At 38.3% G+C, this 13,881-nt stretch overlaps 2 protein-coding genes across 4 annotated transcripts in view; one reads left to right on the top strand and one right to left on the bottom strand.

The window, feature by feature from the left end:
* Positions 1-9,477, bottom strand: part of POLK (DNA polymerase kappa) — a 107,537-nt gene extending 98,060 nt beyond the window's left edge. Inside the window, exon 1 of one of the 2 annotated variants that reach the window (XR_012472451.1) lies at positions 8,981-9,477. The gene's annotated coding sequence lies outside the window, so the exon portion shown is untranslated. The remainder of the gene's footprint in view (positions 1-8,980) is intronic. The other variant, XM_074206842.1, reaches the window with a different exon arrangement.
* A 155-nt stretch (positions 9,478-9,632) lies between these two features.
* CERT1 (ceramide transporter 1) overlaps positions 9,633-13,881 on the top strand; it is a 154,650-nt gene continuing 150,401 nt past the window's right edge. The window contains exon 1 of one of the 2 annotated variants that reach the window (XM_074206844.1): positions 9,633-9,767. In XM_074206844.1, coding sequence (XP_074062945.1) covers positions 9,672-9,767 — 96 coding nt within the window. In that variant the 5' untranslated portion in view covers positions 9,633-9,671. The remainder of the gene's footprint in view (positions 9,768-13,881) is intronic. The other variant, XM_074206845.1, reaches the window with a different exon arrangement.

Raw genomic sequence — 13,881 nt, 5'->3', positions numbered from 1 at the left:
CTGGCCAGGGTATCAATCTCAGCTTGGTAAATGTGTCAAGAGATACATTTCTGTAGTGTGTGTGTAATTCAGATCTGAAATAGTTGCAATTTCCTGAGTAAAATGGTACTCCTTTTAGTTTGGGTTTTGAATCTGATTGCTTTGAAAGGTCTTTTGTTGGCAAAGAAAAAAGTTTGTAATCTTTGTCTCATTTATCATCACACGTTTACATAAGGGAAAATCACAAATCATGACCCCCTTTTGGGATAAATCTGTGGATTCATGCATAATATAATGATGGAAATATTACTTTGTAAAATTTAATAATTCATGTTAATTTACTTGGATGCTTAGTTGTTTTTATTGATATTTGTTTATACTATTTTTGAACTTTTGTTTACAACTGAAGTGGCATCCATTGTGTAATTGAATTATGGAGTTTCACCTCAAAAAACAAAAAAGGGGGATTTGTAAGGGACTGTTGCGTGTGAGAGTACTAAGTAAACTTTTATCACCTGGTGTCCTCAAGCACAGCAGCTTTGTTTTACTGGTTGATTGGAGAGTGCCACGGGAGTAAGGACCAGAGACTGGGGAGGATATTTAAGCACTTGTATTTGGTTTAATAAACGGAGAACTTGGGGCAGCTAGGTGGCACAGTGGATAGAGCACCAGCCCTGGAGTCAGGAGTACCAGAGTTCAAATCTGGCCTCCGACACTTAATAATTAATAATTAATTAATGCAATTACTAGCTGTGTGGCCTTGGGCAAGCCACTTAACCCCATTTGCCTTGCAAAAACCAAACAAACAAAAAATAAATGGAAAACTTTGTAAAGAATTTTCCATCCTTGTTTCCTGCCTCTTCAATATTCATCTGGGTAAAGGATAAGCTAGTTGGCAGGAACCTAACACAAAGTCTTTCAACTCATCATTACATATGTTTGTACCTTTTTCCCCAAAATTACTATTTATTTTCTACATATTTATGTACATGTTATCTCCTCTCCTATAACATAAGCTCCTTGAGGATAGAAATTGTTTTGTATCTTTGTATCCTAACAATGTCAGGAATATAGTAGTTGTTTAATAAATGTCAGTTCATTAACCACTTAAACTGGAACCAGTAACCACTTAAGAGTATCACTTATTAAACACACAGACTATTACTTAATAAATTGCTGATTAATTCAACAATATGTGAATGAAAAGTGAAAAATTCAGTTAAATAACTTGGTTTAAGGTATTTTTAGGTGCCAAAAAAATTTAAGTTTAAAAATATGCTATTTAAAATTAAATGTTGACCTCAGTCCACAGCAAATCATGAGTGTGAGTAATCAGTCAGAGCTTTTCTTTAAGACTAGAAATGCTTTGCATGTACAAGTTAATATTACAATAACTTGTACATTCATTGGCTCAACTGCTTATCTGTAAAAATTAAAATTTTCAGGGGACATTAAATAAAGCTAAGAATTGGAATTGGAATTAGGTATGGTGAACAAATTGCTGATTGCTACACGATTAACTTGATTCAATGACCTTATTTCAATATAACTGATTTTTCTCTAATCCCATCTCTTTTATGCATTTAAAAATATCTAGAGAAGGGTCAAATATTGGGAAAAAAAGGTTACAGACTTTTGTCTTAGAATATCTATAGTAGTTTGATCAAATAGCTAAACAATTCATTATTCAACATTTATTAAGTGCTACTGTGTGTGTAGAACACTGTAATAAGAGATACAAAATTAAGAGGAGATATAATCCCTGCCATCCTGGAAGTTACAATCTAGTAGAATGAGACCAAAATGCATTAAGTTACATGAAACATTGATTAGAAAACTGCAGAACAATTTTAATGAGGTCTAAAGAGACTGCCAATGTGACTGGGAAAGTAAGGAGTGGTGTTGATTAGACAGTGGATCATAGAATTATAACTAGAAGTGATCTTAGCGAACATCTAGTCTAACCATCTTATTTTAAAGATGAGGAAACTTTGGTCCTTAGACCAGTCCCTTGACTTAGCTTACTACTTTTTTCAAGGACACTACACTTCTCTCAGGTTCTACTGGGCTGGAACTGTTTTGAGTAAAGAATCTATAACACTGAATTTGCCTTTTAAGAACCAAACCAGCCAAGGATAAGAGGTTTATAATCCACAAATTGGCTATTAAGAAGTGAATTTCTGGCCCTGGCAACACATGAAAGAAAAAAAATCTATAAAATGCACCAGCCTCCCACACCCATCTAGTCATAACTTTTGTTTCCAAAGTAATGCTGGTAAAGTAATAGAAAGGTTGGCAGTGATTGTTTTTTTAAAAAATTACTCTGATTAGACTGTTTACAAATATGAAATTTAACTATTAGCAGATAAAATTCAAGCAATGACCAAGAGGATTGTTAATGTGCTGGAGGTTCATACCAGTAGTTGTATTCTTACTTTAAATGAACATAAAGAAATTGTTAATGGAAGCAACAAATGCTCTTTGGAAGGATGATTAAATAAGTTGATAGTTTCTCATAGTGTGTTCACAGGCAACAAAAATATTATTTGATGGGGTATTTGGTTACCTTTCCCAGCATGAGTAAATGCAAGATTACAATGAAGACAATTACAATTTATACACTTGACTACTGTTGCAGAGGATAAAGATGTAAGCATGTTTTAGCAAAAACGTGAAAGGAACCTCATAAATTTATCTTCAAAATCAGTGATTACAAAGGAAAGGAAGGCACAGGAGACAATGACAAAAGAATGCATGTAGAAAAATACAATTCAGGATCAGGAAAGTAAAAGCTCTAAAGATTCACACATTACTTAAAACTTCATGCCTATAAGCAAAAAATACTTTCTTCAGGATGTGAATCAAAAGGCACTAGCCATAGAAAGTTGTCACAAAAAATGAAGCTGATAATTTTATTCCCAAAATCAATCTAGATAACTTTCTTCCTTTTCAACTCAGTGGCCAACTCACTGTTATTCTACACTACTGGTCCCAGCCAGATAGATATAATATTGGACAGACTGTTTAGGCTGTCTATCCAAATACATATTGAAATCAGGGTAATTGATATTTCTTATCTTTTTTTCCTAAATGTATAGACAGAACACAATTCTTTGACTGCATATCTTTCAAGATATTCTGCAAAGCCAATGAACACACTGTCATCCACAAAATGGGAACATCTGGAGTATTTCATAATCCACATTCTAGCTGGACCTGGACTGTGCTCAATCTCCTGCATCACAGTGATGAATGCCTTTGGTGAGAAACATTTCTCTACTTTATACCTTGACTGTTGTTTATTGTCAACAGTTATTGTCACCTATCTGTGAACAGGACTGTTTCTTTTGTTTCAGGTTCCATGGTATCCTGAATGATTGTGCTGTATGAATGGGAGATCCTTTTCTGTATAAGAACCTATATGACAATATTTATTTGTTAATCTTTAAACTGAAGATATAAACTATTTAAAATCAAGCAAAACATTTTCTATGAAACCTAAATTTTTAAAGTTTTCCCTATTAACTGTTGCAATATTTCTATAACTCAAATTCAAAACACTGTCGCTTTTAATGTCTTGGAAATTAATGAAACATTCTTTTAAAGAATGTTATTTCTTATTTGTATTTCTTCCTTTCTAGTGTCACTGTCAAATAAATGTACCGATTTCAGAGCAGAGTTTTCATGGGTTAAAAAAAAAATCTAGTCTTAAAACATATTAACAGGGAAAAAATTCTTTGCTATAAATGTTATAGATTATTAGTATCAAAGATGACTCTGGAATGGGAGAAGAAAGAATACAAAGAGAAATCTAGATAATGTAAAAACAAAAAATATTAGTAAAAATCTATTTTAAAAGAGTCAGAGAAATCAGCAAAAATTTAATTCATATTTAGAAAGATGATTTAGTGGTATGGAGATCATTCTGAATAGTAGGCAAGTTAGGCCTGTCTAAGGCACAACAAGAAATATCACTTTTGAAAATTGCATATATTTTTTAACAATAAAAAATCTTGCTCCCTGAGAGTCAAAGGCACTTATTTTATAAATCAGTTTACTTTATGACAGCTCAAGACTTCCCAATTCTTTTATATTTTAGAATTTGTAATGCCTGTAGTATTTGTAGAAGGCAGCATCAATACTTTAGTTATTCATGTTCAGAGCCTCACAGTCCTCACTTTCCTGGTGCTAAGCCTCTCTAAACTAGGCTGCTCCTCATACTCAAAACTTTCCAGTTTTGGTGGAACCTTCAGGGCATATATGCTACTGGCATGGCCTTCAAGAACTTAAGACACCCACATACAATAAATGTTAGCTGAGTTGAAAAGAATGTGATGGTGATATAAAGTTCAAATTTTTCCTACAATGTCCAAAACCTTGTCAGGAATAGTATATGGCATCTCCTCTCCGGTGAGGACCAGATTTCACAGCTATGGTAATGCTGACCCAGGAAATATGGAATTTAAGTAAAGAAAGTAGTTTCCACCATAACCTATTACATTCTAAATTTGTATTAATGCCAAATTAATTTCTTTTTATATTATTATTTATTTTGTCTAGGGTGGTAGCCACTGAAATTGTTAAAAAGCACCAATTAGGTACTTATTCGGCAAAATTATTCCAATGATCACGATGGTCAGAACAATACAATATCTACAACCAAAGTCTTCATTAAAATCATGTGATTTTTAAATTTCTTTAAATTTCTTTTTATAATCTTAAAACTAAGAAATTTTGGCCTTTTGAGTATTAAGAAAATTACATTTCTAAAATAAAAATGACTCTTTTTTTTTTTTAAGTTTTTGCAAGGCAATGGGGTTAAGCGGCTTGCCCAAGGCCACACAGCTAGGTAATATTAAGTATTTGAACCCAGGTACTCCTGACTCCAAGGCCAGTGCTCTATCCACTGCACCACCTAGCTACCCCCCAAAAATGAGACTCTTAACAAAACTAAAATTTAAATTTCTATATAACCAATATATTTAATATAATATATAAATCACACTTCAGTTATTACATGTATTTGTTAATAAACAATATGACTAATAATAATTATATGATTAATAAAGTTCAACAATGTCTTTTTTCTTATTTAAAAGCTATATGGGTGAAAATTGAGGTTTTCGTTTTTAAAAAGACAATTGTTATCTAGTCTAAAATCATTTATTTTGGCCAATCTCATTTAAATACATTGAAAAATTTCAAAACTTACATGTTAAAATGCTTTATAAAATTCTTCTACCTAAACTCTTATGTTTTTCTTATTATATGCAAGTTAATAGCAAGGAAATTTACTATAGGATGTTCAGTGTAAAGAATACTAGACTTTGATTCAGAAGATCTAAATTTGACCCATTCTTTGATACTTTTATTATTTATGCAACTTTGGTGGCAAAATCCTCTTACCTTACTGGACCTCAGTTTCTTTACCCATAAAATGACAAAATTGAATCTTAAGTTTCCTTCTTTCTCTAAAATTCTCTATGATTAATAAGGAAATCAATATAAGGTGGGGCCCAGTTTATAAATGGGTTGTATTCAAATAGTTCTAAGTATATAGTTTGGATCTCATATTTTTTTCAGAAAGTCCATGAAATAATAGGAATACATTCTCAGGTTGGCAAAAAAAAAAAATCTATTTAACCAATAATGTATCTACTATTGACCTATTACTACTAATATCATAGGGTCTAATACCATTTATAAAAATGTTTCTCTGAGAAGATATGTTTGCTGTTTCACTTTGCTAAGTCAGGCACTAACTTTCTACTTCTATGAATATGATGCCTACTTTCATCTCTAAGAAACAGACAGTGGCTCTCATGAGCTAGAACTGGGATAAATAGGGGCCTGAGATGTTTTAGGAGTTACTATTTTTTTTATCTTGATACAGCTAAAGGATACCTCAAATATACATGCACAACTGCCCACTGAATACAAATATTTACATACATATTAACAGTTTGCATAAAGTGCAATGATGTAAGTTTCTAATTAACTGCTTATCTTTCTGCAATCAACAATTATTAAAAAGATGGTTATCCACTGGCACATTTTATACAATTGAACATTCTACTTTTGAAATACATGCACACACGTATGCAAATGTCTATTTCCATACAGTACTATTTCTGCAAATCTCTTATTTCATAATGCCAGTTCATATATTGCTTCCTATTAATATACATAAGTACACATATCTGTTTTATCTATCTGTCTGTCCGTCTATCACTTCACACAAAGGGCTATGAGAAATGAGGTCCAGTGATAAACTGCTGGTGGAGATATATGTAGCATGGTCCAATCATTCTGGATTTGGATTAGGATTTAATAAGAGTAACTAAACTGTCTAATTACCTTATTGTCCTACTACTAGCCACATACCCCAACGACGTCAAAGATAGAAACAAAAGTTCAATTTATGCAAAAAAATATTTAGAGTAACACTCTGCTATAAATACTGGTAACAAAGAAGTGGAAAACTGGCATTGTCCATGAGCAATAACTACAAAAACTATGAACATAATAGTCTATTACTGTGCAAAAAGAAATGGAATTCAGTAAAATGTGGGAACATTTGTATGAAATGATCAGAATAAAATATGTATAATTAAAAGAATAATGTATTCAATGATAACAGTAATAAAAAAAATCAGCAATAGGAAATCAAATTAGAATTAAATGAAAAACTCATCAAGATACTGGAGAAGAGATAATGAAATGTAAATTCTCATTCACAGAAGTAGAGGAAGCTAATATTAGGGCAGTCTTATACAGTGCCAGAATCAGTCTCTCTAAAATTTTTTGTTGTTGTTGTTATGGGACTGATGGTGGGGAAGGGGGTATATGGTACAAAATGATGAATTGAAACAAAAAAGCATCAAGAAAATGTATTTTTTAAAAAACATGGTTTTACTTCCCCTATTTAGTGAGATGTTAGAACTGTTTCAGGGAGAGAGAGAGGAGTAGGAAATGTTCCTTTCCTCCTCTTTTGTCTAGTGTTGGTTATGTGATGTTTGGTGGGAGTGACTAACCCCAAAGAAATAAAAATCAGGTCCAGGAAGGAGTAGTGAGAGGTTGATGAGAGGCAGAGGAAATTTTTAACAGGGTTTACAGCAATTAGTGGGAAGAGAAAGGAAGGGATGCTATTGTAGTTATGTTTAACTGGGATGACTGTAATGGGAGAAATATTGTTGAATTGGTATTAGTAAACAGAAGACGGTCTCTAGGTTCTCCCTCTGTATATGAGACAGGAATTTTATGCAACGCTTTTTTTAGAAACAAAAGAAATTCCAATATAAGATAATTTTATTGTAATTTCTTCAAAGTAAAATAGGAATAATAAAATAAATCTTAATTATAATTGTATTCGAATCACTGTAAAGAGGTCTTGTACTTGGAAAATGTGAAAACAGTTTATAAGAGGAACAAAGTGGCAAGAATCTTTAAAAAATTTTCTCATGTATTCTCCTACATGAAATAACTTTAGACTGAGTAAGGACTATGATAATTCTAACTGCTAGTTAGAAATATAATTAAATTAAAATTCATAGAATGTAATATAAGTAGATTTTAAACAAATACATGAAGCTGCCATAAATATTAACTGTATTATGAACTAAATTTCTCAATTATTATCTAAAAAGAAATCATAATTTTAAATGAGATACATATTTTTAAAAATCCAATTTGGTAGCAGTTTTAGTAAATATGAATCTAAAACAAAATTTGATTTATAACATCTTGGGTTTGAAAAACATTCTGAATTCCTTATTCAATGAAGATGGAAAAAGCTTTTCCATCTTATTTTCTGAATGACAATTGTGACTTTTAATGCTCTATTTTTAGTTTTTACTTTAAATATGACAGTAATTTGAACTTGGTTCCATACTATGTGAACTGAGCTGCTGTGCCTCCACGTTAGACAACCGTACAACCTGGAGATTTTATTCTAAAATAGGTATGTTTCATTTATTAACCAGAAAGAAAACAAAACTCATGATTTTTAAGTCAAGAAACCAAAACAAATCTTGAGTTATTAGAGGCACAAAAACAATTCCCATAACATCTTATGGTTATACAACTAATTAAGGTATTTAAATTAAACAGACACACACAATCACATAGAAAAACAAGTATTCCAGAAATTTCCACATTTCTTCTGGAGTTTAAGAGTAGGGCATTTCTATTTACAGAGTTAAAGACAATTCTGATAAATTTCACAGAAACTACAGCTTGGGCCAATACCAGTACCACATGCACCCTCAAATCAAACTTGTAAGGTAAATTTGGTGGGATGCAGGATAAGACAAACTACATTTTAAGCGCACAACGTTTGGGGAGTCAGGGGCCGAAGGTCCACTCTGTGCGCGGGAGGGAGGGGATGGGCTCCCACCTGAGCCCCTCACTGAGGCCACCGGGAGGCCTGGCTCAGCAGCGGGCACTCCCTCGGGGCGGGGGCCCAGGCGCTGCGCTCCGGTGAGGGCGCACGGCGGCGGGGGGCTCAAAGGACAGCTCCTGTCGGCCCCCCGGGGCAGCTCCTCGGGATGTGACAGGCGCCTCGGGCCTGGCCCCGCTTCTAACCCTCCCGGCCGTTATAGGCAGACAACGAAGGCCGCCCGCGCTCAGTTCTAACGGATGAGCTGCCCGCAAGGTGCAAGAAGAGCGCTGAGCGGATGCCGAGAGCGGCGGCGGCCCGTGCGCGGGGGCCCCTCCGGGTCCCACAGCATCCCTACCGGCCCGGGCACCCGGGGCTGCGCACGCGCACAGACACCCGAGCAGCAGGGGGGCCCAAGCGGGGCGTCTCGCCGCCGGCTGGGAGCGGGGGCGCGGAGCGGCGGAAGCACCTCGGGGTGCTGCGGCCTCTCCGCCGGCGCCCGGCAGCCGGGGGGGGGGGGGCATCTTCACAGGCGCTCTGGGCCGGAGGTTGAGAAGAGGGTACGTACGGGAAGGGAGTCCGGGACCGCGCAGGGATGCCCACCCTCCGCCCCCCGGTACTCACCGAAGGGCCTTAGGACCGCGACTACAGCTCCCGGCGGGCCGCGCGCTCCGCGGAGCACTACACTTCCCAGCGTGCAGCGCGCCCGGCCGGCCCCCGCTTCAGACCGGTTTCGCCAGTTCCCCGCAGCCCGGAAGCGGACTCGGTTTGGGATTCGTCGCTCCGCCTAGCGCGAGCCGCGGCTCCGCCCCTTCCCTCTTCGCGCCCCCCCCACGAGCCTTGCGTATTGCGTCACACGCCGAGGGGCGGGTCGAGAAGAGGGCGGGGAGAAGGGGAGGGGTGAAGGGGAGGGGTAAAGAGAAGGGGGAGGGTAAGTAGTAGCTGGAGCCAGGAAGATGGCGGCGGCGGAGGTGTGAGCGACCCCCCGTCCCTCCAGTCGCGTCTCGTCCGCCCTCACCACCTTGTCCCTTCCGCCGCCCTCCCCCGACGTCGGCGGCCCGGGGGGACAGGCTCGGGTGGCGGCGCCCGGCGCAGCGCGGGAGTGACGGCGGCGGCCGACGGCTGGCAGGGCCGGCTCCCCGCGCCGCTCCTCCCGCTGCCCCGCTCGGCGCGGCGGCGCCCCGCGGCTCGCGCTCCGGCCCGCCTGCTGCCGCCCCCGGCGCCGGGCCGGGCCCGGGCCCCGACCCCGGACGCGCCTCCCCGGGGGCTGGGCGCCTGTGCGGGCGCGCCGCGGGCGGCGGGCTGTCGCGCCCCCATGTCGGACAACCAGAGCTGGAACTCGTCGGGCTCGGAGGAGGATCCGGAGACCGAGTCCGGGCCGCCTGTTGAGCTCTGCGGGGTGCTGAGCAAGGTGAGGCCGGGCCGCGCCGGGGTCACGGGGAGCCCGGCGGGGGGCCCGGGGGCGGGGCTGCCAGGTGAGAGCGGGGGGCGCTGCCCGGCCCTGCCCGCTCCGGGCCGGAGCCCCGCGCTGCCCACGTGACGCCGGGGAAACATTCATAATAACCTGGGACACGTCAGACAGGAGCCCGACCTTTAAGTTCGGGGAGAGGCTGGGCAGCCGGTGCTTCCACTCGGGGCTCGGGGAGGAGGAGGGGGTTGGGGAGCGGGATCCGACTCGCACTGGAGCTTTCACAGTCTTGATTCTGATGGTATGATCTGGGGTCTCACCTGGTAACGGCGACTGCACATTCCGACCCCCCCCCCAGCTGTGGCTGAGCCGAGTTAAAAGTCCCAGTTGCTTATTTAAGTGGTGGTGGAGACTGTAGAGAGAGGAGTGCGGTGCTATCTTGCCCTGATTTAAATTGATTTAAATATACATAGATATATGTGTGTGTGTGTGTGTGTGTGTGTGTGTGTGTGGGAAGTCTTCACCCTTTAGTGAAATATATATGTGTGTGTGTGTACACAAAACACACTAAATGTTTTCCCAAAAGCCTTGAGAAAGCCCTGGAGTTAGATTTGTCATAGTTGTCATGAGATCTTGTCATGTGCAGCTCTTGAGTATTAAGAAATCCACAGGACTAAGAGTAAGCTCATAGTTTTGGTTAACCGTTTGGACTTGGTTTGTGAAATTATTTCATGGGGTATTTAGACTTAATGTTGTCTTTACACCAGATGGACTAAAATGAAAAAGGCTTAGGAGTCCTGACACACTAAATAGAATATCTTGTATTGGGGCATTTGAAGGTTTCTTGGGTCTTAGTCCCACCCCAGTACTTACAATTGAAGGAAGAAATTCTTAGAGCTCTCATCTCAGGAATTTGCATTGAACACATGTTTTTGAGCACATTTTAAATTGAACAGGCTTTTGAAAAAACTGTATTTTGACTACAGGGATATTTGAACAATAACAACGTTATTATTAAGCACTTAACTATTTACTGGGTGCTAGGGAAACCAAAACAAACCTCCTCTGATCACAAGGAACTCAACATTCAATTTAATGTGATCCTTAAAACACTGATAGTGAAAGATAACCCTTCTGATCTTGATAAACATGGTCAGCAGTATATTCACACTATTTCATTCCATGAGGTGAAACTTTCTATTGCTTATGTTATTTTTATATATATTTTATTTATATATACCTTTTTTCTATTGTATATCCTTCTTTGTATTACATCTATGCATACATATATATCGATGTACATCTATATGTCTCCTACTGTATATCCTTCTTTGCATCTAGTAGTTACTCTCAGGACACAACCCTCCACATTACTGCTACCTACTTTATCTAGATTAGAAGAGTTACCAAACAATAGTTTTAAGTACTTAATAAAAATGAAATGTACTATGGCATCAATACACACACTCTCCAGAGAAAATTCTGGAAAACCTTTTTTTACCTTTTTTTCCTGATGAGGTATAGGGTTTGATTTTTAAGTTTTAAAAAAGGCCTTAAAAATCTTCCTTTTCCTATTCAGTTTCTATATTGTCAGCAAATGTCAGAAGTGGCAAGGACTCTGTAGAACATCTGCTCTAACCTTATTTTTTACAGAGGAGGGAAAGGTGGTCAGACACATTGATTTATTCAAGATCAGGGAGCCAAGTAGAAGAACTCAGATTTTCAAACCCCTTTCCCAGGACAGTCCTAGAGTACTTGGATTGCCTTGAAAGTATATGTAATACAGAATTACACTTAAGTTAACTGTCAAGAATATACATTTTTCAAGTAGGAAATTTCCTTAAACAGGTTTTAGGGTATTTTGACAAGGATATAGTTTCAAGACTCTCCCAACAGCAATTCTGATTATCAGTAGTTTTGATGAATATCTTTCTATGGGTGAGGTCCAGTGGGTATTTTCGGTAGTGTAGAGTTGTCATCCAAAAAGTTTGGGATTTAGTATAAATGCATTTGTAAAGCTAGGTGAGTTCATGGTTTGTATAGAGTACATTTTAACTCAGAAGGGATTTGTGGAAGAGATACTATTCAAGAAGTATTGAAGTATGAACTGTGTCACTCAAACTTTTTTTTACGTGATTATATGGGTAATAAAATGTAGATCTATTCTTTGCCTCATTGGTGGAGACAAGACAAACACATTTTTACAAATAACAGCATATGAATGGTAGTGTATGATCCAGTGGCATTATATGTGGGACATCTTATGAGGTGGTTATTATGTGGGATTCAAGAAAGCTAAGAGGTGGAATTTGCTTTGATAGGTGAGACCTAGCTAGGTAGAAATTAAGTTGGAGGATATTACAATCTGGCTATACATGGAAGGGAAAGGAATAGAAAATGAGGAGAAAAGGTTGAATAAATAAGATGAAGTTCAATTAAAAGCTAGGGTGAGAAGTTTAACTTGATTCTCTAGGCAATTAGGTTTTTTAAGCAGAACATAAAAAGTGGTTTTAAAAGATTTATTTAGTAGTGGTATTCAAGATCAATTCTTCACAATATTACATAATCATGTGTAAGGCATTGGAGAGACAAAAACAAAAAACAAAATGGTCCTTTCTTTCAAGGAGCCAGTGGGGTGGGGAATATGACATGTAAGATTGGGTACAAAATAACTTTTAAAAATACTAATAGCTGCAGGGATGGAGAAAGCCTTGTGTAGGAGGTGACTCCTGAGCTCTGCTTTAAATGGAGCTAGAGATTCTAAGACTAAGGAAGTTATATATACATGGTGTGCTCTAGTCATTTCCCAAGTAGTACAGATTATGCCTTTTTGTTGTGTTTTATATTTGTTCTTTTACTTTCCCTCTGTATCCACCCAAATCCAGGTTTTAGTCTTTTCCCCTCGGGATTATTGTAATAGTGATCTTTCTAGATGCTCTTCTTGCTTCTTTTCATCGGATCATAGATTTAGAGTTAGAAACTTCAGAGGCCATCTCTTATCTTTCAGAAGAAGAAACTTAGGGTCAAGGAAATTGTAACTTGCTCAAGGTTACATATGGTTTTAAAAAACAGAGACAGGATTTGAACTGACATTCTCCTTCAATCTCCCACTTTTTCCAGTCCATTCTTCATAGTTTTTCAAGTAATTGTTTTTAATTATTCCTAGTCACATCATTCCTTTAATTAGAAACTTTGAGTGACTCCCTGTTCCTACTAAATAATGCATTAACTACATTCAAAGACTTCCTTAATCTGACTCCAGTTTACCTTTCCAGTCCTATTTCAAATTATGTTACTTAATATTTTCTGTGGTTTGGCAAAACTATATGCTTCTTTGCCACTCCTCTACCTTTTTCTTCCTTTCTTATTCTGGCTCTGTGCTGTATTCACCTTGTTGGACTCTCCCCCCCCCCCCCCCATACACACACACATTCCATCCCTAGAATGGAATTCCTTTCTCTTGTGGCACAGCTCTGCTTAGTTACAATCTTCTCCTGCATTTATTATCAAGTACTTAATATGTAATTATTGCCAGGGATACAAAGATAAAAAAGGGAAACATTCTCTTCCCTTGAGGACATTACCTTCTATTGTGTCTCCCCTCATCCTCCTGTTGCCCACCCCCATCACCCCAAAATATTTTTGCAAACACTTTTTCTACAACTGTTTCAATTGTGCTGCTTTGTGTTACAGTTATTTACATATATATGTGTGTGTGTGTGTGTGTGTGTGTGTATAATATATATGTATATATGATATCTCCTGTATTACTGTATTACAGTTTTCAATCGTTGGCTATTTGGACATAAACAATTGAATTGACTTGGTGATTAGTATTAAGAGATCAAGAGGAATTATGACTCAAAAATTTTAACTCTGGGTAATTGGGAGAGAGAATCATGGTATGGTGAACAGAAAAATATAGAAGTTTTTTTTCTAGAGGTGGGATGGGGTGGGATGGAGAGAGGAATTAGAATACTTGTATTTTGATGTCTTTTTGAGCTTCAAACTCAATACTAAGGAAGTATTTAGTAATCTATGGAATAAGAGCTTGTATGATAGATCAGGGATGGAATAACAGATTTTGGTTGAAGGATAGTTTAGATATGATAGTTAA

This window comes from Macrotis lagotis, chromosome X (genome assembly GCF_037893015.1).
Source record: "Macrotis lagotis isolate mMagLag1 chromosome X, bilby.v1.9.chrom.fasta, whole genome shotgun sequence".
NCBI classification, from domain to species: Eukaryota; Metazoa; Chordata; class Mammalia; order Peramelemorphia; family Peramelidae; genus Macrotis; species Macrotis lagotis.
This window is presented reverse-complemented; position numbering and strand designations above follow the sequence as displayed.